The sequence below is a fragment of the Lissotriton vulgaris genome, chromosome 7, assembly GCF_964263255.1.
Source record: "Lissotriton vulgaris chromosome 7, aLisVul1.2, whole genome shotgun sequence".
NCBI classification, from domain to species: Eukaryota; Metazoa; Chordata; class Amphibia; order Caudata; family Salamandridae; genus Lissotriton; species Lissotriton vulgaris.
In genome coordinates this window covers 1722868834-1722894293 of record NC_141695.1, presented here as the reverse complement: position 1 = coordinate 1722894293, position 25460 = coordinate 1722868834, and the positions used below count along the sequence as shown (strand labels likewise).

The 25460-nt window shown below is 48.9% G+C and overlaps 2 protein-coding genes across 2 annotated transcripts in view; both read right to left on the bottom strand.

Annotated features, from left to right (window-relative positions):
- The window catches only part of LOC147706437 (uncharacterized), a 34774-nt gene extending 13832 nt beyond the window's left edge, over positions 1–20942 (bottom strand). The window contains exons 1-3 of the mRNA XM_086928417.1: positions 20643–20942; positions 4199–4948; positions 3208–4141 (exon numbers count right to left, since the gene is read on the bottom strand). Of these exons, the coding sequence (XP_086784543.1) occupies positions 3208–4141; positions 4199–4948; positions 20643–20942 (1984 nt within the window). The remainder of the gene's footprint in view (positions 1–3207; positions 4142–4198; positions 4949–20642) is intronic.
- LOC147706435 (tyrosine-protein phosphatase non-receptor type 6-like) overlaps positions 1–25460 on the bottom strand; it is a 315590-nt gene that overhangs the window by 243949 nt on the left and 46181 nt on the right. The gene's annotated exons all lie outside the window — the stretch shown is intronic.

Here is a 25460-nt window from a genome sequence, read left to right as displayed (position 1 = left end):
TTCATGAGTTCTGTCAGTACTACATTCAGGTTCCAAGCCGGCGGTGGCATTCTTTTTGGTGGCGCTATTCTTTTAGCCCCTTCCAAGAATCTTTTCACGACCTGAGATGTGAAGAAACTTTTCCCTGTTTCTCCTCTTGTGTATGCCACAATCGCTGCCAGGTGTACCCTTAGCGAAGACAAGCTTAATTTTGCCTTTATTAGGTGCGTGAGGTACCTCAGCACCGTAGATTCCCTTGTCATTTTTCTGTGTAGTTTTTTCTTTCGACACCATTGAGTGAATCTTTGCCATTTTGCCCCATAGCATTTGCGTGTGCTGGGCCTTCTTGCCTCTCGCAGCACTCTCAGGGTGCTCTCTGGTAGTTTTAGATGTGCGAACTCTAAGTCCTCAGGAGCCAGGCTGAGAGGTTGAGGCTCTCCGGCTCTGGGTGTAGCACTTCTCCGTTTTCCATGGACAGTAGGTCTCTTCTTTTTGGGAACTTGTGGGGAGGCCCCTGCGCCATCTCCATTATCTGAGAGTACCAGGTCTGCCTGGCCCATTGTGGTGCCACCAGGATCAGGGTCATGTTGCTTGTCATGCATTTGTTCAGAACCTTGGGGATCAGCGGTATCGGGGGAAAAGCTTAGGCAAATGTCTTTGCCCTGCTTATCCATAAGGCATTCCCCTGTGATTGTGCTTCTGGTTGCCTGGATGCAAAGTATTGGCATTTTGCATTCCGGCGTGTTGCAAATAGGTCTATTGTCGGAGTGCCCCACCTCCTGAATAGTTTCTCTGTCTCCTGCATATTGAGTTCCCACTCGTGGGATGCTGAAGTCTGCCTGCTGAGCCAGTCCGCTTCTACATTGTCCTTCCCTGGCAGGTGTATGGCTAGCAGGTCTATTTTGAGTGGTATTGCCCACCTCCAGATTTCCTGTGCCAAGTTCGACAGGGGAAATGATTGAGTTCCCCCTTGTTTGTTTATGTAAAACATTGTTGTGGTGTTGTCTGTTTGTATCAGCACCTTCTGGCTGTACAGGTGTCTCTGGAAGGCCTTGAGTGCCAGCAACACTGTTTTCAGCTCTAGGTAATTGATGTGCCTGACCGCATCTGTAGGGCTCCACAGGCCCCTCACTCTGAGCTTGTTCATATGTGCGCCCCACCCCTTCTGGGATGCATCTGTGGTAATGGTCACTGTTGGGTCCGGTGGTGTTAGAGGTTTCCCTACTGTTATCCGTTCCTTGGTCCACCACCTTATTTCTTCCTGCACCCTGTGCGTCTCAACCACTAGATCCTCCCAACTTCCTGTAGCTTGCGACCATTGCTGTTGTAGCCACTCTTGGAGCGGTCTCATCTGTAGGCGTACATTGGGGACCAGGTGTATGCACGACGCCATCATCCCTAAGATCTTGCTCACTGTCCTCACTGTCAGAGCTCGCCCCTTCAGGTAGTGACGTTTCTCCCTCAGTAGGCTGAGTGTCCTCTTTTCGCTGGGTGACACTCTGCATTGGACGGTGTCGATTTGAGCACCCAAGAAGATCTTCACCTGCTCCGGTTCCATTGAGCATTTTCCCCAGTGTATGGAGAAACCCAGGCCAGTTAGCGTTCTCGTGACTTGCTGTGCGTGATCCTTGCATGTCCTGTACGAGCTTGCCTTTACGAGCCAGGCGTCTAGGTAGGGGTACACGTGTATCCCCTCCCTTCGCAGATGCGCGGCTACTGCCGCGAGGCATTTGGTGAACACCCTTGGTGCGGATTTTAGACCGAAGGCCAGGGTTGTAAACTGGAAGTGATCGTTGTTCACTGCGAACCTTAGCATGTGCTTGTGCTGCCTGTTCATTGGGATGTGCAGGTACGCGTCATTGAGGTCTATGGTGGACAAGAAGTCCCCAGCCTTTATCTGTGGGATGACTTCTTGCAGGGACGTCATCTTGAATTTTTGGGTCTTTACGTATTTGTTTAGGAACCGTAAGTCTAGGATGGGTCTTAGGCTTTCGTCCACTTTCGGTACCAGGAAGTAGTTTGAGTACACTCCTTTGTTCCGTTCTTTGAATGGGACTGTTTCGATGGCCTCTTTGAGGAGTAGTTCTTGAGCTTCCTTTTGGAGCAGTTGTAGTTCTGTTCCAGAGTGTTCTCTTCTCTTTGGCTTTCTGTTTGGTGGGTTCTTTAGCAGCTCTATGCAGTATCCGAACTGCTTGCCTGTTCATTGGGATGTGCAGGTACGCGTCATTGAGGTCTATGGTGGACAAGAAGTCCCCGGCCTTTATCTGTGGGATGACTTCTTGCAGGGACGTCATCTTGAATTTTTGGGTCTTTACGTATTTGTTTAGGAACCGTAAGTCTAGGATGGGTCTTAGGCTTTCGTCCACTTTCGGTACCAGGAAGTAGTTTGAGTACACTCCTTTGTTCCGTTCTTTGAATGGGACTGTTTCGATGGCCTCTTTGAGGAGTAGTTCTTGAGCTTCCTTTTGGAGCAGTTGTAGTTCTGTTCCAGAGTGTTCTCTTCTCTTTGGCTTTCTGTTTGGTGGGTTCTTTAGCAGCTCTATGCAGTATCCGAACTGCTTGCCTGTTCATTGGGATGTGCAGGTACGCGTCATTAAGGTCTATGGTGGACAAGAAGTCCCCGGCCTTTATCTGTGGGATGACTTCTTGCAGGGACGTCATCTTGAATTTTTGGGTCTTTACGTATTTGTTTAGGAACCGTAAGTCTAGGATTGGTCTTAGGCTTTCGTCCACTTTCGGTACCAGGAAGTAGTTTGAGTACACTCCTTTGTTCCGTTCTTTGAATGGGACTGTTTCGATGGCCTCTTTGAGGAGTAGTTCTTGAGCTTCCTTTTGGAGCAGTTGTAGTTCTGTTCCAGAGTGTTCTCTTCTCTTTGGCTTTCTGTTTGGTGGGTTCTTTAGCAGCTCTATGCAGTATCCGAACTGCATGAAGTTCAGTATCCACTTGTCTGTGGTGATTTTTCTCCACTCCTGGAGAAAAAATCTTAGCCTGCCTCCTACAGGAGTTACATGATCTTTTGTGTCCTGTCCGTGTATCCCTCTCCTCTTTGTTTCTCCGTGCTCTTCCCCCAGAGGGTTTGGGTGGTTGAGCACCTTTTCTCGTGAGCAGTCACTTAGAGAGGGGTTGTTCGCCGCCTCTTCTTCTTTGTCCTCGTCCATTTCCTCTTGAACGAAAGGACTGGCCCCTGTTCTGGTAGTTCCAGTTTTGTCTCTGTTGGCCCTGGTGACCTTGGTTGTCACTCCGTTGTCCCTGGTGGAACGTCTGGTGAGAATCTCCTCGCTGGCTTCCACCTCTGCTGTTTGGCCTCCGCGTAGGAGTGCCCCTTCTCATCCCCCTGAATTGCAGGGCCCCCATGGACCTTGCCGTCTCATTGTCCTTCTTCAGTTGTGTGAGCTTCTCATCAACTGGGGCTCCGAACAACGTTTCACCATTGAATGGTGTGTTCAGGATGTTGTTCTGAACCTCAGCTTTGAAGCCTGAGATCCTGAGCCAGGCTTGCCTTCTCTCTGTGATGCCTATAGCCATCAGTCTGCTGGATGTGTCAGCCCCATCCAAGGCTGTCTTCAGGCACGAGTTAGCAATGCTTTTCCCCTCTTCCACAAGGTGTGATGCCCTCTCACTGTATTGTTCCGGGAGGTGCTTGAGCAATTGCCCCATCTCATCCCAATGTTGGTATTGATGTCTGTTTAGGAGGGCGTTCGAGTTCGCCATCCGCCAGTGCGTTGCGGCGTTTCTCTCTAATTTCCTGCCCGTTAGGTCCATCCTCCTGCTTTCCTTGTCTGGTGGAGGGCCAGATGTTGTTGGGACGTTGGCCCTTCTTCTAGCCGTTGCAGCGATAATAGAGTCAGCTGTGACGGACCCCTTGATATAAGCTGGGTCCTGTGAGGAGAATTTGTATTTCTTTTCTGTCCTCGGCGTTACTGATCTACATGTAGCCGGGTCCTTGAAGGCTTCCTTCCCCTGATCTGTGATGCTTTTCAGCATGGGAAGGAATTGGCTTCTTGTCTGTGTGGGGAGCAATGTTTCCAGCAGGAAATCTGCTTTTGGCCTTTCCTCCTCTAGCTTCACCCCATAAGCTGCTGCTGCCTTCCTCACTACCTCGTTGTATGCCCCGATGTCGTCCGGTGGCGAAGGCCTCGACGGATATGTCTCCACCGCCTCCTCCGGGTTTTCGGCCTCGATGTCCTGCCATTCCTGGTCCTGGGCCGTCGAGGAAACCAAGCCGTAGCTTGACTGCTGGTCCCCGTAATCCTCTTCATTATAATAGAGGTCCTCTTCCTCTTCGTGCTCCGAGAGCTCCGGAGTTTTCGGCGGATCTTCGACGTCGAACTCCTCCTGTTGTACCACCTCCGCGACGGACGTTGCCGGCCTCGAGGGGATCTTGTAACTTTTCATTTTGTCGTCGAAGTCTTTCTTTCTCTGGAGGATGTTTTCCATCTCGGCCTCGAGCCTTCTTTTCTTTCTCAGCATCTCTGCGGCCTGGTCGTCGTCGAGCGTTTCGGCTGCTCTTTTCGGCGGTGTCGTCGACGTCGAAGCTTTCTTCAGCTCCTTTTCCTTCGAAGTCGAAGACCCTTTTTCGGGGGCTTGCTTCGACAACCACTGCTTTTCGCCGGTCTTCTGCCTCCGGGAGTCCTTGTCGAAGGATCTGCTGGGCTCTTTTTCAGAGGATGCAGCTTCGGCCGTCGAACTTTTTGGCGCCGGTGCTCCTTTCGAGGCTTTGGACTCTGCCTTTCGAGGGTCCGCCTCTGGTTTTCGAGGCCCTGAGGGGGTTTTCGGGGTCGTAGACTCTCCTACCTTATCAGGCGTTTTCTTATCGGTCTCTGCGACCGTGAAGTCCTCTGGACCTTCGGCGATGTTGTCCTCGTCGTCAGTGGAGAGGCCCAGTTCGTAAAGCGTCGGGGCCTGGCCCTTGCCCTGCATCGTGCGATGAGCTATCCTCTGCTTCTCTCGAACTCGGAGTGTCTTCGGCTTGAAGACGGAGCAGGCGTTGCAGTCTCTGCTCTCGTGGTCCACAGGCAGGCAGAGGTTGCAGACCGGGTGTTGGTCCTTCTGTGCGAACTTGTGGTGGCAGTTTTTGCAGAATTTAAACGGAGTCTTGTACATCCCTGTGCTCAGGGGGCCCCCTGTATGCGCATTCCTCCAAGGAAGTCGAAGATCTCGAAGTTCTTCTCTTTCTTCGTCGTCTCCTCTCTGATGGTTTCTTCTCCTCAACTTTTCCGGTCTTTACCGTCGAATAGTAGTTGTATTTTCTCCTTTTTTCCTCCAAAACTTCTGGAGCTTCACGGGACGATCCAGACCCAACGGCGGAAAAAAGAATCTGAAGATGGCGCCCAAGGGTGGTAGCTTCCGCAGGAAGCATGCCGACGTCACCGAAGGTACACCAAATGGTGGAACGTCGACGCCCACCTGGGCTACAAAAAAAAAAAAAAAGAGAGAAAAAAAAGACTACGATTCTGGACCCAACCACCAGATTGCGGAATAATGCACAGCATAGTGAATCCAGAAAGATTGACGCTGCAAAATGGATGTTTATTGTTACCCAACTCAATGGTACACATTTTATTGACTTCAGAAGGAAGAAGGCTGAGTGGACCTGCAGGGATTTGAACCTGTGCCCGTGAGGTCAAACACAGGCCCCCTACAGTGGACGCATTAGCTGCTTAGATCCTTGAAAGATGAGCTGGGAGACCACTCAGTGCAGATGTTTCAAGCTAACCTTCCCTTCCACCATGTGATAATGGCTCTTCACCAGGTGACTATGTGAAGGAAATGGATATTGTGTGACACATGGTGGCACCATGTGAGGTGGCTGGTCTGATATTGGGAGACCCTTCACTTGGAAGTACCAGAGTAGAACTGAGAAGCAAAGGTAAAGCAGGGGACCATAGTAGATTTGAGAGTCCATCTTAATGCTGGAAATGAAAAGAGAAACACATACATAAGCATCCTCTAACTTCCACACTTTACTCAACCATACCCAGATCATCATTAGATGAGTAAATCTGAAATACCCACACAAAATGATCAGTTGCAGTGGTGCTGCTGTAGTTAAGGGAATTGTATAGAACTGAAGACCAATTTGGGATATTATGGAGAGTTAAAGCCAGCAAGAAAAGGCAGAATGTGATACCACTGTGGAAATCACAAGAGAGGCCTTTTCCGGATTACTTTGTTACGGTATGAACGCCTAGAGTGGGATATGATGTCGGTACCAGGAAACTCCATCTTGTAACATGTGTTCATTTCTGGGGTTCATTCCTGCGCTGTTGTTACAGCTCCTAAGGTCTCAACTGGAGAATTATGTCCAGGTCTGGTGGCCCCATCAATAGGGTTATGCCCAGCTGTGGAGGTGATATCTGTGGGACAGTGTGAAGTTCCAGGGTTTGAATCTGGAAGACTGGTTACAGTCCTGATGGCCACATCTGAAATTCACCACCCAGTATTTGGGACCAAGCCTGGAGAATTGGTTGTGAAGGTGACATGTGGATCACTGCTGCCAGTTCTCTTTTTTTAATTTAATTTTAATATTTTTCCACAAAAAGTGCAAATGCAGCAAAAAGTCAAAATACATAGGAGTACGTTCCAAAAGCCACAATTCATATAGATTAATCGTTCTTATAAAACCAGTGTAATTCATTGATCGATGAAAACATTAGTGCAAAGGTTTAAACGGTTATAGACTTATACAGACTATAAACAGAGAGCTGAATTTATTTGGGTTGCATTAATCATAAATACCAATACATCTAGAAAAACAACAACAGCATACTGATAGGCATAAGACACTGCAGAAGGTGGCGCATATATCAAGAATTTAACATAAATACAAAATCATGATTGGACGGAGCCTCAGCATTTATTCAGTAGGTGAGTAGAGTAGCCCAAGCAGTTAATGGTCCCAAGATCCTTTCGCCTGTAATCCTTCCCTTTCTGCCTCTCCGTTCATAAAGTGTTCTTTCGAAATTGTAAATATGCAAAAATTGACCTTTCTACTGCTGGAAGGTCGGGGTGAAGGATCAAGCCAGGCTGAGGCTACACAGAGTCTGAGGACTGACATTGGTATAAAAATAAGCTCTTCTCCAGTTTTCCCATCTTGCTCTGTTAAGCCAAGTAACATAAGGTGAGGTGACAAAGGGACATCCTCATTCAATGCATGCCACAAAAAGCCACATATTTGTCGTCCGATCAGTTCTATACTAGGGCATGTGGAGAATATATGACCCAGATCCACACTATGTACCTTACACCTGAAACACTGGGTCCCATCCATTCCTCCCCATTTTATAATTTTCGCAGGCGTTATGTATAAATCAAAAAGAGTTTTAAAATGCTGTGACCGCAGGTTGGCAGAACACAGTACAGAAGCCACTATTTCTAGTGATTTCCAAAAACAGGAGTCAAATCGATGAACCAGAAGCCCTTATTAACAATTCGATTAGTGGTGCCTGCGCAAAGCCCGCAGCGCTGCTAGCTTTTTTGAGAAGAAATGCCCTCAGCTGTAAAAGCTTGAAGAAGTCCCGGGGGCGATATTAAATCTTTCCCAAACTACTTCAAAATATGCTATTTGGCCCCCAGCCAATAGGTCTCCTATCCAATAAAGGCCCCCTTTTTCCCCACCTTGCCAGACACTCATCTTGTAAATCCTTGGAGGCTGATCATTCCCAATCAAGGGGGTATACAGACTAAACCTACCCACCTCAAGTTTTTTCCATATGCCTGCCCAGATACGGAAAGCAGCGATTCAGATCTTAAACCATGTCTTTTTTAAATAACTTGATTAATGAAATTTCAAGAGGCAGCCATTAGCCCGTACTCCAATCAGGATTTCGAAAATTGACGGGACATAGCTGGGGTCATCTCCTTGCCTCGCCTCGATTCCAAAAAGAGGCTCATAATATTGGAGAGCTGCGGCAAGGTAGTATAGCCTGAAGTGAGGAAGCTCCGATCCCCCTCTATCCCTAGGAAGCGACAGAAATGCATTGGCTCTCCTAGTCCTGCCATAATACCAGATAAATCTAGCCACCTTTCTCTCGATTTGCCTGGACCAATCATTATGTATTTCCAGGGGGATCGTACGGAATATATACAGTAATTTGGGCAGGATCATCATTTTAATTAAATTCACCACCACATTATTGACAACTTTAAATTGTCCCATCGCCAAAGGTCATTCTTAATTTTCTCCATTATAGGGACCAGGTTTAGATCTACAATATCCTCCACCTTCGCCGTAAATGTATACCTAAATAAACTGCTTCCTCCACAATCCTTCTGTCAGAGATTGTGGTAAATCAATCAGGATCTGTTTTTTCGCTTTATTCAGTGTAAAAACCCAATTGGGTCCTGAAATTTTCCTCAATAATTTCCACTGCACGCCGCGCTCTTTCAGGGTCGGAGATAATTATAGCTACATCATCGGCATACGCCAGTAGCTTAGTATCCCAACCCGGATAATGTCGGTGGAGGCCTCCAGCCGTCTAAGGAGGGGATCTATATATAATGCGAATAACAGGGGAGAGGACGGACACTCCTACCAATTGAAAATGTCTCAGATTCTTCCCCCATTATTCGCATTCGCACTATAGGGTTAGCATACAAGACCTGTCCTGTTTTAATAAAAGAGACCCCTAGGCCGTTGGCTTCCAAGAGCCTCCATAGATAGCTCCAAGACACCCTGTCAAAAGCCTTCTAAGGCGGGGTGGGGGGTGGTGGGGGGACTGGGTGGCCAAGACTCTGATGGAGTAAGACGCTCTTAGCGTCTGTTCCGTGTCCCGGGCACACGAAGCAGATGCGAGCCCTCGGGGGACAGCTGGACTCTGCTCTGCGGTGAGTGAGGCCCCCACTCCGCCCTGACCGCCTTGGTGCCCTCTGGACCCGGTGCCTTGTCCGCCATCTTGGCTCAGACCCCGACGGAACCGGGAACAACATTGTGGCCCTCGGACCTTGCGGGGACGACCTGGTGGTGGATTCACTCCCTGGAGGTCGCCCACGAGGAGCTGAGGGTTGCGGACTGGACTCCAACCACTACCTGAGCCCTTCTGGCTAATCCGGGCCCGGCGGTAGTCGGTGTAGCCTCTCGGCCCTGCGCCCTACCTGGGAGAAGCTCTATTAGCTGGAGACTGGGGCCTGTGCCCAATCGGACCCTCTCTTTGTCCCCCGCATTCACCTACATCAGGGAGGGAGCACTGGGAACCGGACTCCTCCCTTGGGAGTGCCAGTGCTTGCGGCCGATGAGGCCCATACTGAGCTAAGCCAACGTTGCGCCCTGTGGACCTACTTGGGAGGCGCATTCACTCCCCAGAGGCCGCACACGAGGAACTGGGTGTTGCGGTCCAGACTCTAGCTACTACTCGAGCCCTTCTGGTCAATACGGTCCGGCGGTGTTCGGGGCAGACCCTAGGCTCTGCCGCCTACCTATGTGAAGCTCTCTTCCCTGAAGGTTAGGGCCTGTGTCCAATCGAACTCTCTTTTTGTTGCCCGTGCTCCTCTACATCAGGGAAGAGCCCTGAGGATCGGGCTCCTCCCTTGCGAGTGCCGGTGCCTGCAACTGTTGAGGCCCATAAAAAGCCTCCCCTTCTGTGAGCCCTCTGCCTGAGAGGGGAGGAAGACCTTCCATGCTGTTGGTGCTGGGACTAAATAGCGGCACCCCAGTGGGGTCTGAGGAGGCACCCTGTTGCCTTCTGTGGTGAGGGCACTGTGTACTTCTTTCCCTGAACCGGTGGGCTTTGACACTGCACCAGACCAGGAGGGGGCGGCAGACCCCACCATTGAGTCCGTATGCACGCGACCGAGGCCGGACGTCTGACGCTAAGGCTGCGTGGATAGAGGTGAGGAGGACTTTTAAGGTTGGAGCAGCGGGGGACAACTGTGAGCCCTGTAGAGAGCGGAGGATCGGCTGTGCATTTGACCAGCTTGCTGGTTCCCTCCCCCACACCCCTCTGTTGGCCTTTGAAGCGTGTTGGTGACCTGGTACCACATCCCCAGGGGGGCTCCCTCAAGCTGACTGGCTCTCTTGGGGGTAGCAATGGAGGATATCAGCTGCACAAGCGGGCTGGGGCCTAAGCACATCTTTCTTCCCTTTAACTATGGGAGTGGCGGGTCCCCCGGGTTTGGCCCTTCCCGGCCTTCCATGGGGCCCTGACTATAGTTGCCGCCCCTCCGCACTTCCCATCGCTTACATCATTTTGAGGAGGTGGTTGGGTCAGACTTGATTCTTGGAGCACCCTTCCCCTTGTGAGAACTTTTGCTGACCCGAGACCCTGCCCACAGAAAGCAGATCATAACGTCTTAAGAGAAACCTGGTAGAAGTATGCTCCACACCAAAGGGGGAAAAGACACAGCCCCTCCTGCTCCTAAGGAATCAACGGTTGCCTTGCTCTGGGCAAAACCACCTCCTGAGGCAGCGGCTCAATTGAGGAGAACCCCCTTCGAAGACCAGCGCATAGAACGCCAGATCAAACAGGAGGACTTGGAAAATAGGAGCCGTAGGAATAATCTACATATTAAAGGGGTCCCTAGGGGTCCAGAGGGCCAAGACATAATGTGGTATAACGCGGAACTCCTCCAGGAGATCAGGGGTGTTGAAGATGCCTCCCCCCTTATACTAGACAGGGCGATCGAGTGCCGGTCCCTCGATCCAACCCAAACCTAATCCCGGATATCTTGACTCAAGAGCATTTTGTCACGAAGAAGGAGGCAATTCTTTGTGCGTCCAGGGAGAAAGTGGATCTTTCCTATGGAGGTCACCCCATACAAATTTTCCAGGACCTGGCCCCAGTTACGTTGCAACGATACAGGGATATTAAATCAGTAACTGACAAACTCAGAGATTTTACCATCAAGTACCAGTGGGGGCATCCTTTATCTTTAAATGTCATATGGGAGGGTAAGCGTCAGTCTATCAGATCCTTGAAGGAGGCCCAGCAACTTCTCCAGCTTCAGTGGGAGTCCCGACCCGCTAGTCTGACATTGGGGGCTTCTCGTCCTAGTACCTCCTTTTGCCCAGAGTGGTATAAGGTGCCTTCCCCCCGGGAGCAAACTTGGAAGCCAAGTGACACCTCACAGCAGACTAAACAAGATAATATCCACCATCTTCAGTCAATCGGCAGGGCCGGGTGGGCTCTCAGCCGGCTTTTGGCACTCTTGGGATGGGGGAATTCTTGTCTGTAGGTATGGGGCAGACAGTATGGGCTTGTGTGTCCTTATCTGTATGGAAATCTTTCAAGAGGCCAATTGTTTGAAGAGGGTCAGCTTCATAAATGCTCCATAATGTAGCATCCACAGAGAACATACCCTCAAGGATGTTTGGAACCAGCTCTCTCTATATAAACAACAAAGAAACAGTTCAAGCCCTCATGCTCTCTCATCTGGATGGGGGTACCATCTGGCTCCAAGGCATCTAAGCTTCAAAATGGCCTCCTTTAAAGTTATCCTACGTATCAGTGCACACCTCATCAAGAGCATGGAGAATATGTCCACATCGCACCCACCTTAAAGGAATCCACTGCCTCACCTCGCTGAACCTACCTAATTCAAGACCAGCTGCTCCCGCACCCGCCTGGCTGACAAGCCCAACACCTCTGTCGGCTCTTGATACACCCAGGACCAGTAAGGGATCAGACTGGAGAGGAAGACGTGCACGAAAAATCTAGGCAACAGGATTTCTCATCTACGCACCGAAACTCTGGAATGACCCTTCTACTGTTTAAGAAAAACTGTAGACACCAGAGGAGCTGGAACAATTTTCAGAGTGCGGATGCTGGCCTTTCGTGCCTCAGGAGTAAGGAATTGGTGTGACAATTTGCAGTTCAGTACAGCAGAGTACCCAAGCCTGCCCAGGAGGGTAGGTGGAGAAATGTTTGGAAAATGGGGTAACAAGCAGCGTCGGATTGGTAATGAGGGCACTCGGGCTCCAGCTGTGGGCTGCTTTTTTGAGCAGCCTGGGGGGTGATTTGGGCGGTTTCTGAGTTGTTCCATGCCACCAACGGCCCAGTTGGGTTCTGAGTGGCCTTTCTGGAGGTTAATGGGCGTCCATTACCTCCCTTTTATCAAGGGGCAGAGGTGTCACTCCTTTTGTTTCGCTGGGCCGGCCCATTAATGTATACATATTGAGCGCGGGTAGGGGGTCTGAGCAAAAGTGGCTTCACTTGTCATCAGTGTGTTTCACCAGTGATAACTAATCCCTGGATTTTTTTTAACGCTCTCCCCCCCACCTTTTTAATAAAATTTCGCTGAAGCAGTGTTTTGCGGCAACGCAATATACAAATGTGGGCCACTTTTATTGGCGTGCCCGGGCCGATTTTCAATCCAATTCCAACTCTGGTAACAAGCCTAAATTATAGAACATTTTCAAATACTTAAATTACTACAGGGAACCTTTCAATGTATGCAATGCTGGCGCTCTGTCTTCTGAAAGATCACGGTTTTCATTTTGGAAAACTGTAATAGAATCGAGTGGGTGCTACTGCACAGCCCCACTGGTAATCACACTCCTCTCTTTAAAATATACTACCTTGTAACATGTTAAAGAGAGCCAAGCATCGCCTGCCAATATTCGCTCCCTGGCTGGATCTTTTCCCTCTATCCCATAAGGCACTCTGTGCCAGGTTCAGGTTACAAATACCACGTATATACTTACATAAATAGCCGGGCATGATAACATATCGGCACAGAGATGCCATGGTTTTCCTGATCTATAATATGGATCAATAAGGAAGTCCCAGAGTTGGATTTTGTCCCCGGAGGTCAGGCAGCAGGTTGGTTCCTCCAGGGCATCAGGCTGTGGGTAGACGGGGGCCCCGCCCGCGCAGGCAGACATGTCGTACAGAGCACAGATAAGGGTCTCGAGACGGCCTTTGTGCTCCCAGAGCCGAGCACCGGCAGCGGCGCCACTGAATCCATAGATAGGAGCGTGACCTTTGCACTCGGCGTGATGTGCGTGGGGCGCGCGGATGCGTTATCACATCGCGCAGAAAGGTCGAAGGCCGCGTTCTTTATGCACTCAGAACGGCAAGGCTTTCAAAGTCACTTTTAGATAAAGGAGGGGGCGCCCAGTTAATGTAATATATGTTCAGTCTTAAAGCAGCTCATACAGAGCTTTTCAGTATCAGAGGCCAGGTTCCCTCAGGGGAGAGATCTTTCAGGGATGCGAGCATTTTATGCGGTTTGCTTTTGTATAGCACTTTCTACCATTGTTGCGGTATCACGGCGCTTTCCTGCTCCAGGACGTGTTGACAACGTTTGCAGAGCTCAGAGTGGCAAGATGAACACTACAAGGCAGATTTCTGCGCTCCTCAGGGATCAGTCTGTGTGCGGGGCGAGAGAAAGGCAGGCCACAAGAAGGGAATCCCCAAAGCGACCCTTGGTTGAGTGTGTCATTGCGGATGTTGGGGTCTGCAAGCTGCTTTTAGAAATCAAGTACGGGGCAAGTACTGGTCCTGTGAGCAATACAAATGAAACTCAAGTACATCAGTGATGCTGTTTTCTCCCGAGTACCGATGTCACAAGAAATTCCTCTTTTTTACACATTGCTATATGAAATGAGGACAATTCAGTTTTTATAGAACGTTGTCAACACTTGACTATCCTATTGGGATTCAACATATAAACATGCAACCTTTCGTTCACACCCACGTCTATGCAACAGGCACAGTAACCTACTGAGATATCTTGCTATGAATAAACATGTACCCACAACGCAACCCCATGCTGCTGGGACATTAACCGACCGACCTCTTTTACTAGGATTAGAACCTCTGACCTCCAGGTTAAACAAAGATCTCTCCATCAGGTGCTTAACTCACTGAGTTATATCAGTCTCCACTCAGGCTGACTTCCAGCATATTAGTAGGAAGATTTGTACATAGAAAACCAAGGAGCATTCCCATTTGAAGACGTTTCAAAAAGTCCATAGAAGTTGTTTGCTTCTGGAACAAGTCCAAGCAGTAACACCTCACAACAAGGTTTCTTTAACCAGAGCTTACAAGTGTAACAGGTCTATGCGTGAGTAGATCATCCAGACCAGGTGTTTATATTGCATTCTGGGACTTGTAGTCTTTACTTTAAGATGGGACAACCAGGACTGCAAGGCACAGATCGCAAAGCAAAATTACAGACTGGATAACCTATTCATGCATGAACCTGTGACGCTGGACAGCTTTGGTTTAACTTCTCTTGACTGAAACAATGTTATAGTTCCAACGCCATGGCCTTTTTTTTGCTGTCCCATTTAGAAATACCCTAGAATGCACAATCACAACCCCATTTCCCAGCACAAGCACACACGCACAAAACACACAAACGAGTACGTTATTTATTAAACCTATATAATACACTACAGGCAAAACCATTAGAAATAATACATTTTGCTAGATCCATACACAGTTATGTGTGAACTTCTAAGGTCTTTTGATGTAACGATATCTTTCCAGACAACCCCTTCAACACAAGTATGTCATGTAATGTGGAAACACCAATTCATGAAGGTAAGAAGAGATTACTTTAAGAAGCTGCACCCTTTTAATTTTGTTACACTTTATATCTCAAACACATCAGTGTGATGTCGGAGATACATAAAACATACATGGTACATGTGATTTGTGGTCATTCTGTTTTTTTTATTTATAGTCTGGCTTGACAGCGTAGCTCTCGCCAGACAATTATGTGAGAATCACCAGGAGAGGGCCTTTAGCTCCACCCACCTATTTGGAGCCAGAAGAGCAAGTTTTGATAGGGCAGAAGTTGAGCGCTTCCACAAAAAAGTGCTTGCCAACCTGTGGTTGAACTTTTAGGGGCCATTGCGATGCTACTAAAGTGTCTTAGATAACTATATCATTTATGGCGTTTCTTCCAAGGAGAAGTACAGATGGTAGAATGGCAGTCAACACATATGGAATTTTAGGTCTGGCCTAACAGTGCATTCACAAGCCAGACCTATTAGCACTGCCCTCTGAAACAGTCTTCTGCCTGCTTGAGTAATATATAAAATACGTCCACCAAATACAAAAACATAGAAAAAGCATTTAGATATAATTTTCACCTACTGTAAACCATATGTGTCCACCTCACAAGTAATAGGCTTATAATGCTAGGAACTCATATTTCAAAACAAGCAGACACGCTGGGAATAAACCAATCCAGATGGGATGAAATAGTTTCCTTGAGTGAAGAGGGTTTGCTGCCTCTAATCCTCGGCCTCCCCAGTCAAGTCTCTGGGTGGCCAGGTTACAGTGCCAGCACTTTTCAAAGTGAGTTGTATGTCACTATTTCCCCTAAGATAATTTAGGATTTTTAATTTCGAAACACCTTAATTTCAGACTAATATGATTATGTAATATCATTTCGGAGGTCATCATTTGTTTTTGTAACTTTTTCATTAATTATATATTATAAAGTTTAAGTGTAACCCTGATCCCCTAAAGCTACTTAATCCTAAACACATGCACACCCCTAAACCCCCAAAAACCTATAAAACAAGTCCAAACCGACCACTAAATCCTAAAAAAGTCTTATCATAAAAACACCAGCACATCCCCAAACCCCAAGACAACCTATCCGAGTTGTGTGCGTGTGTATATACAAATATATAAATATACATTTATGTATGTATTTATATACATTTATATGTGTATTTATATATATGAGACAGAGGGTCAGAGATATGGGGCCTTCCATTCAAGAAAGAAAAGGACTTTAATGCATACTAGAACAGAATAGTACACACAAACATAAGCAAAGTAAAATTAACCCCTTCTATGCTGATGACGGCCCCCGGCCGTCATGCACTACGGTGGGCGTGTGCTGATGACGGCTAGGGGCAGTCATGAACCCGCCGTCTCATTAAAAGCGCCGCACAGGCGCAGAATCGCGGCCGCACCCAAGGGGTTAAGGACCCTTGGTGCTGTGGTAGGGCTGTGCCTCTATCCACTAGTTCTCTCTGGTACCACAGCACCGCTATGGTCCAGGCGATTCTTCTCTGTGATTAAGCCAATAGCATAATCATGGCTCAGATGAAGATCTCCTCTTTTTGTATTTTCCACTCAGTATCTCAGAGTTCAATATATTAAATCCTCAATCCTTGCGGAGTTCTTACCACCCACGGTGGAACAGTCCTTTCAGGCAGCCACCTGGTTTCCTCTCAGCATGGCCGTTCCTTCCAGCTTCTGGGAGGAAGCATACCACGGATGGAGCTCCTGTTTGTGCCACAGCCTGCCCAACAGATGTTTCTTTAGTGGTCCTCCTGCTGTAATTGTCTCATGATCTTTGCCGGTGGTCGCACGGGCAGGGAAAGTGATTCCCGCAGAAGACGCTATCACAGACCGGATCAGGGGACAGATACTCCTAGATCAGTGTGGCTTCACACAGGCCAATCTCCTCATAAGGGTGCAAAAAACACATATCTCGGTCTGAGTCACTACTCCTGCAGGGCTGTCCGGCTCCTTCTATCGCTCAGAGCAGACAAACAGGATTCTAGGTGCTTTAGGTCAGGTATCCACCTCTTCCAGCAAGAGGTCATCAGACAAACGTCATGCCCCCCATCCTTTGGGAAGCTGACTGTCAGACAGGCACCAGGTCTGGTTGCAGAGTAGTTCTCCGAGTACTCTGTAGGACACTCCTTTCTCTGGCTATAGAGGTGTTTGACATGAAACAACAAGTGGGGTAGAGAAGTCCCACTTTTATATAGTGAAGCAGGCAGGCTCTGTGCATCCACAAACCGCACTTTCAGAACCGGTTTGGGATGGTTCTGCTTTCACACGACCTGTCCAGGCACAGCCTTTGCATAGAGTGATGCTTTTGCAGCAGGGTTGTCTCCAGCCTAGAGCACCCCAACAAGAGAGACCATGAGTTGTGAGGAGACCCGTTGCAAAACTATTTCCCTTTGCCAGTTGACAGATCTTAGATGAAACATGAAAACAAGTTACTTACCTGTAACTTTGGTTCCCCAGTATTGGTAACTTTCATAGATTCCCATGCTTTGTATCATTTCCAGTCGTAGGCCCAGCAGCCTAGGTAAATAGAAAATACCATAGCAGTATGTACAAAAGAGAAATAAAGGCCTAGGCCTCATCTCATTTTGTAGCATATCTACCTCTTTCTGTAAAAGAGACCCAAAATTTTGCAACAACCAATCAGATTAGCCTCACCCCATAGAACCCTCACAAGAGAGCCTCAGATTTTCGCAGCCGTTGTGTATCAGTAACCACTTTTGCTGAAGGCTGAGCTTTCCCAGGGAAGGAGGGTGGGCGCATGGAAATCTATGAAAGTTACCAATACTGGGGAACCAAAGTTACAGGTAAGTAACTTGTTTTCTTGCCCCAGTATTGGAACTTTCATAGATTCCCATGCTTTGTATCAGAGTAGCTAGCAGTAAGTCACCAGTGCACATTTTGCTACATGAGTATTACAATATCTCTGCATAACCGTCATCATATGACAATCATATACCTTGTAACAATACATCAGAAACATTATGTGATACAAAATGTGCAATCATAGGAAGGAGGGATAGAATGGAAAGCTCACATTGGAAAAGATTCCTCAGGACTGCATGTCCTACTGCCGCTTCGCTCCTTATGAAAGAGTCCAGGCAGTGATGCTTTGTGAATGTATGGGCACTGCTCCATGTAGCCGCCCTACAAATGCCTTTAATAGGGATTCCAGCTAAGAGAGATGCCGAAGATGAAACTGATCTTGTGGAGTGAGCTCGTACATGTCTCTCCAGCGACCTTCCTGTCGCTTGGTGGCAATAATAAATTGCACTTGAAATCCAGCGTGTGATTCCTTGTTTTTAGAGAGGAAGACCTTTTCGAGGTGCACTAAAAGCCACAAAAAGTTGAGATGATTTCTTCAAATCCTTTGTGCGTTCAAGATATAATTTGAGACTTCTCTGGACATCTAAAGAATGTAGAGACCTTCCTGCAGGGAATGTTGGTCGAGGGAAGAATAACTTTAGAACCACTGGTTCGTTCAAATGAACTCCGAAGGGCACTTTGGACTAAATTTTGGATTGGTCCTTAAAAATACCCTGTCCTTTTGCAACTGTAGAAAAGGTTTTAAAATGGATAGAGTTTGCAACTCCCCTACTCTCCTAGCTGAAGTGAGGGCTAAAAGGAGAGCTAATTTCCAAGACAAAAATTTTAAGTCCACCCTGTGGATAGGCTCGAACGAAGGTCTCATGAGATGAGCCAGAACCAGATTGAGATTCCAAGCCAGAGGTGGTGGCCGCACTGGAGGAAAAAACCCTGAAAAGACCTTTCAGGAACTGTTTGATAATTCTAGCAGACCAGAGAGAAGGACCAGAAACTGTTCTTCTGAATCTTGAAATAGCTGCCAGATGTACTTTGATGGAAGAATGGGAAAAAGCCTGATTTACCCAGCAATAGAATGTAAGACAGTATTTGATGAGGAGCTGAAGAGAATGGATGGATGTGTTCACGATGACACCACAGGCAGAAGCACTTCCATTTAGCACGATAGTTTCTGTTTGTACTTGGTGCGCGAGCTTGAGTTAATATCTCCCTACATTCCTGAGAGATATCTAAGCTGTGCTCAGGAGCCAGACCTTCAAATGGAGAGAACTAGGATCTGAATGTACCACTTGTCCCTGGGACATGGTTAATAGAGATGGAATGGGACAAAGGCATAATGGATGGACCTGAGAAAGCAGGAGAAGTTGCGTGAAGCAGAATTGGCGAGGCCACGCTGGTGCTATTAAGATCATCCTGCAAGGTTCCATCTTTATTTCCCTGAGAAGCTGTGGGATTAGGGGATTTGAAGGAAAGGCGTAAACAAATGCGCCTAACAATGACATCGAAAGAGCATTCCCCAGCGACCCTCGATGGTGATCCCTGCTTGCATAGAGGTGGCATTCTCTGTTTTCTGGAGTTGCACACAGGTCTATTATTGGCGTTCCCCAAAGTTGAAACACTTCCTCCAGAATGTCTTGATCGAATTCCCACTCGTGACAGGCCGATTTCAGACGACTCAAGGTGTCTGCTGTTGTGTTGAGAGAGCCTGGTAGATGTCCAGCTGAAAGAACGACATTGTGGAGAGTTGCCCATTTCCATATTCCCTGGGTTTCTTTCGAGAGCAGATGAGACCTCGTACCTCCCTGCTTGGTTATGTAATGCATGGCCGTTATGTTGTCCGTCCTGACCAACACGGTTGCGTCTTGAACTTTCGGCTTGAAAGGCTAGGTGAATCGCTATGAGATCTAAAAGATTGATATGAAGAAAATGCTCTTCTGCGTCCCAGTGACTGCTCACTTGGAGGTTCTGTAAGACAGCGCCCCTCCCTTCCATAGAGGTGTCTGTGGTTAAAATCAGAGGGGATGGAGCCATTCTGAAAGAAAGACCTCTCGAGATGTTCTCCTTGATAGCCCACCAGCCTGCTGCTTTTCTCATGAAGAGTGACCTTTATCTTGTCCTCGAAAGAACCTTCCACTTGGCACTCTTGCATGTTCAGTTGTTCTTGCAAGGGGCGCATTCGCAGTCTGCAATGCGGAAATAATGGTATGCAAGATGAGATCGATCCTAGGAAAAACTTGTATAGACGAACTGACAGGGATCGTCTCTTTTGTAAATGGTAGGCAGAGAAGATTAGCTTTCTCGGTCTTTCTTCCGAAGGAAAAAACCTTGCAGCTTCTTGTATACAGAATGGAGCCCAGGAACTTGACCCTCCTGGCTGGAATAAAGACTGATTTTTCCTTGTTGAGATGCAGACCCAGGTGATTGAAAAGTTGGATGTAACTTTCGACTGCCCTTGTCGATGTTTGAGAAGACGGAGCTTTATTCACCCAATCGTCTAGGTAACGGAAAACTTCCAGCGATTGTTTCCTTAGGAATGCTGCTACCGGGGCCAACAACCTTGTGAATATCCGCGGAGCGGATCTGAGCTCGAACGGCAGTACTTTGAACTGAAAGTGGCTCTTGGCTACTGTGAAGAGTAAATATTTTTTGTGAGCTGGGTGTATTTGAACGTGGAAATATGTGTCCTGGAGATCCAGAGTCCCCTGGATTTAGAAGACGAAAGATGTAAGACGTCTTGAAGAAAGACCATTTGAAAAGAGAGTTTTATGAGATAGGTGTTGAGCTTCCTCAGATCAAAGATCAGGCGCCACTTTTCTTCCGTCTTGTGGATGAGGAAAAACCTGGAATAGAACTCTCTTCCTCTTTGAGGAAGAGGCACTGGATCTATCGCTCCCTTGGTGAGCAGTTGACAAACTTCGAGACAGAGAAGATGCTGGTGTTTTGATTTTGTGGGGCGATGAGCTCTGGAGGGTGGAAGGTTTTGGAGTTCTAGTGCATGGCCAAACTGAACGATATTTAGGACCCACCGATCTGTTATGAACTTCCAGCAATCGAGAAAATGTGTAATCCTGACCCCCATCGGTGTTACAAGGGGTGAAGGACCAGTAGGCACAGCCAGGAAGCCGCTATTGGCGTTTAGAAGTATCTCTCCCTTGACGTCCTTGTCTACCTCTTGAAGAATGGCAAGAGAAAGACGCTGATTGATTTTGCCTTTGAGAGTACTGAGGTTTGAATGATTGCGAGGATTGTGAATAGGAGTAGCGATGTGGATAACCTCCCCTATCTTTAGAGAAACATTCCCCTCTTGCACCCCGGAAAGGTACTTTTCGATATTGAAGTGTACCCAAAGATCTTGCCGTCTGGGTATCTTTTTTAATGTCTTGTAAAGCATCATCTATATGCTTGCCAAACAGCACTTCAAAGGGCAGATCCAGAATTTTATTCTGCAGCTCGGGACAAAACCAGGTACATCTCAGCCAACCTTGATGCCTCAGGACCGCTGAACCTCCCAAGGCACAAAAAGCCGTTGTAGCAATGTCCATTGCACAATCTATCATCTCAGATGAAGATCGTTCACCTTTGTCCAGGATCTTTCTTGCTTCCGCTTTGGCACTCACTGGAAGCAGATCAATGAAAGGAGAGAGATTGCACCACATTTGGCGATCAGTCAGGGGTGCCATCAGTTCTCTTGATTTTCTTAGGGTCGCCTGAGAAATAACAGAGTCCGGTCTAGGCTGACCAATAAGACAGGCCGGAATGTCCTCCGGTCCCTTATATTTTTTTCTCCAGACGCGGTAGAACCAGAGTTACAATAGCTGGAGACTGCATCACCTTCTTGCCTTCATTCCAAACATGCTCTACTATGGGAATGGAACAAATAGATTTCTTGAAAGGTTCTTTAAAATCATAGAGGAAACAGTCTGATTGTACAACAGGAACAGAAAGGCCAAATCTTTTATATGCTCTTTCCATAAGATTATGGAAACCTCCTATGATCTCTGGAGGCGAATGCACAAGGTCCGGGGATGGTGAAGCCGGATCTGGGATAACAATCGTCCCATTCTGCATCAGGATTTTGGATATGTCCCTCATTCTGATCCTCATCAGATGAATCAACATCATCATCTGGCACTGTAACTACATCATGCCCTTCTGACACAGGCTGTTCTCCCTGCCTTTGAGATGTTGATGCCACAGAAGTTTTTTTTTTTTTTTAAATATATTCGTCGACGCTGTCGTTGACGGTTGTCGTAGACGATGTAGATTTCGTCGTCGGCGCTGTCGTCGTCGACGCTGTCGTCTACACTGCCATCGTCGTAGACTGTGTCCTCTACACTGCCATCGTCGTAGACAGTGTCGTCTACACTGCCATCGTAGTAGACGGTGTCGTCTACACTGCCATCGTAGTAGACGGTCACAGGAAAAACAAGGGAACCCTACTCACTAAGGAACCAGGGTGCGTATTTTATATCAAAGAAACAGTGGTTCCAGTGGAACAATAAAAGTATACTCGATGAATACACAACAATGTCTAATAATAGTATGAAGGTTACCGAGGCTGTAGGAAGGAAAAACAAAACTCATAACACCAATTGAGTACCATCATTTGTTATTTTTACGAGAAAGAATGTTCAATTATTTACATATTGCAATTCACATATAACAGTGTAGAGACTTTTGAAAGGGTGTCTCAAGTGTAAAGTGTGAACCGAAAGAGTGGTTTGAGCACACATCTATAATATGTTTGTTGATTATTTTTTTGTTCCAGTTGTATTCACATTGCATGGATGCAGGAAAGGCGCTTTGGGTCCTGAAGTCGGTCTATCAAATGCTCGCTCTCCCTAAAACAGGTCAGCCCACCTCAAGCACACTTTCAGAGAGAGGGACCTCTTGCAGAATATGAGGCAACCATCTGGCGTGTAAAACTGCTGTCCACTGTCTTCCTAGGGGCAGAACAGCAGTCCATGGGTTGAGACTGCTTCTCGTCCTGCTAGAGTGCCTTCCACAGAGTGAGACTGTCTACCACTGGAAGATTGACAGGAACCACAGTCCAGGGATGGACAACGACTGCCATGGCCAGAGCTGTCTGACCACAGTGAGGTCTACCGATGGGAAGACTTTATCCAGTTTGTTTGAGACTGTTTCTTCAAAGTGCTCTCACCTCCTCAGTCAAAACCCCATCTTGTGAATCCAGACAGTCTCACAACTAGTGCAACTGCTGTCTAGTGTCTGTTTTATCATGTGAGGCTGCCACCCAGTCCACTGGACAAACTTCTGATTAAAAAACATTCTAGCGGGGGGCGTGGCTAGCAGCCGAGCATGGCGGCCGCTTGAAGTGAGAGCTCCCGAGGGCACTGCAGCCTTTAATCTATCCGGCACAAAAATCCGCTAACTAGCGCACCTGAAGCGGCGGCGTTCGAGTCCCGGACTTCAGCGGTGTCACCGGTCCGACTTTGGAACAGATCAGAGCACCGGAGCCCGAGTTAAATCGAATGGCAAGTTGGGGCCTGTAGCCAGAAGAGCAACACCGGCCTCTCGTGACATCCGAGCCCCGGCGGAAGCGCGGCCGAGCCGGCCGGAAGGAGTGAACACACCCGGACGCCAGCCAGGCGGTCCCAAGCTAGCCTAACACTCCTGCAAACACCATCCGCAGGCGCGCGGACTGCCGCCACCACCAAACGGGACTGCGGCGACTCACAGGTTGGTGCCCTGGCCACACGAAACGGCGCCCTCATCCTGGTAAAACCCCCCGCCCCCCCCACGAAGTCCTAGCGGGCCGGGAACGCCTCGGCGGCCATCAGCGGCCCCCGCGCACCTGGGAGGTAACAGCGGACGCTGCTACCGCTGCAGACTTACGGTCCAGAACGCCGGTACCCCGGGGGGACGACGCCGCTCCGGCCACCTACGCGGGAGCACAGAGAGGGTCTGCATTTTACCGGACACAACTAACGACGCCAACGCAGAGGCAGTAACCCGGCGGCCTGTGGGGGGGGCGGCTGACAGAGCTCGGACCCCAAACCATCTGTGGTGGCCGTGCAGGGCGGAGCGACACTGCAAACGTGGGGAGAGGTCGCAGTAACCGCCCCAGCCCAGGAGAAAACCACCAGGGGCACCAAATCGGAACCGACAGGCAATTTCCCGACACCCGCGCAAACGGCCACTGAGGCTCAGCAGTCAGCAGACAAGAACACTCAATCCACCACCCACCCACCGAACTGCTGTTCCCGACTCTAACGGTACACTCCGACGCACGGCGAAGCCTCGAACCTCGCAAATCTTAACACTATGGCGGGTAAAGGCCTCAGGAGTGGGTCTACACAGGCCAAACTGGACAAATTCGCTGCGGCCACCAGAGTCAACAACAGACCACGGGGCGCCCATCCTCGGGACAAGCCCAGGAAGCAGAGAAAACTACCAAAATAACGCTGGAGGACATCATGAAAACACTCTCGGAGGTGAAAACCACGGTGGGCGCCATCTCCTCGGAAGTCTCCCTGCTGCGAGCTGACTTTCACAAAATGGCGGAGAGGGTGTCGCAGGTGGAAGTGGTCACTAAGTCACTGGTGGAAGACACTTCAGAGCTCCAAGTGGCCATGGAAAGGATGCAGAAAGTGACCAAGCTCCTGCACGACAAGCTGGACGACCAGGAAGGGCGTTCACGACGCAACAACGTACGTATCCTTGGGCTTCCAGAGACGGAGGGGAAAGGGGCAATGGACCTCTATATAGAAGACCTCATCAAAAGCAAACTCCAACCCAAAGGTCTATCTCACTTCTCGGTGGAGAGGGCGCATAGGGTGCCGGGAGGCCCTCCCAAGACGGGGGCAGCACCACGGCCAGTACTTGCCCGGCTCTTCAACTTCAGAGATAGAGACGCAATTTTACAGGCAGCAAGGAACTCACCGCCAGTGCGGATTCAAAATGCAACCCTAGCCTTTTTCCCGGATTATACGGCGGAAGTGGCCAGACGACGCAAATCCTTCACGGAGGTTAAGAAAGCGCTACGTGACAGAGAACTGCCATACTCCATGATGTTCCCTGCTAAACTGCGGATAGTGGCGGAGGGAAAGACTTGGTTCTTCGACACACCAGAGGTAGCGCAGGAATGGCTGGAGGGCTGGAGACCTGCGGGACAGAGACACCGCTCACAGCGTGACCGACCGCGACATCGTCCTGAGAAATCGCCGCCCAGTCAGTCTTCCCAGCGGCCGCTACAGAGAGGCGAAGAGGAAATAGAATCAGACCTTGAGAGAGACCCTTTGGACTCTGGGCAATCAGCTCCGGTATGACACTGTACTACATTGCCTTCGAGACTGTATGGGCCGCGGATGCCGTGGCTCGGACAAAGCTGAGTAGGGTGGGCACAGGCAGTGCCCGAAGGGGACTCACCAACCCCACAAGCAAGTAAGATGTATGGGGGAGGGCGAAAGCACTCTGCACAGTTGGGGAAGCGGGCGGGGAATTGTCCGTGGAGCAGGGTAGCAGGGAGGGGGGACGGGATTGAAGTTTTCAAGTTGAAATGTTTAATTTTGTTTGTTGTCATCGCTCACCACCTACAATGTGCTATTACCTCGACATCAGTATGTCTCCTACACAGCACGACACACACCGGCGCATGGGCTACGCCACAGCACACGTCGTGTGCAACACTCCCTCATCTCCTTAATGGCCAGGCCACTTAATCACACGCCCGCCGAGGGCTCCTCCACGGCCGGGAGGGTTCCCCCACTACGCATACTGACATGGAATGTCCGGGGCCTGGGGGACAAAATTAAGAGAGGCTTGGTCCTACAGGCCATAAAACGACAAAACCCAGATATAATACTCCTACAGGAAACCCACCTCACAGGGTCCACCTGCAAAGCCCTAGACAGGAGAGGCTACACGATGGCTGTGCATGCAGACTTCACATCTGGCTCCAGGGGAACGGGCATACTGATGAGAAAGTCATCCCCCTTTATAGTAACACGCCGGGTGGAGGATGACCAGGGTCGCTTTGCCGCGGTACATGGGCAGTGGGAGGGCAGAGCTCTAAATGTGGTATCAGTATATATTCCCCCAGCCCTACACTCTGTGGCCCTTCCGGCACTGGGCAAATTCCTTCTTGATCTCCCTGATGGCGCAACAATTGTTGGGGGGGACTTCAATGCAGTCATGGACCCGATAGTGGACAC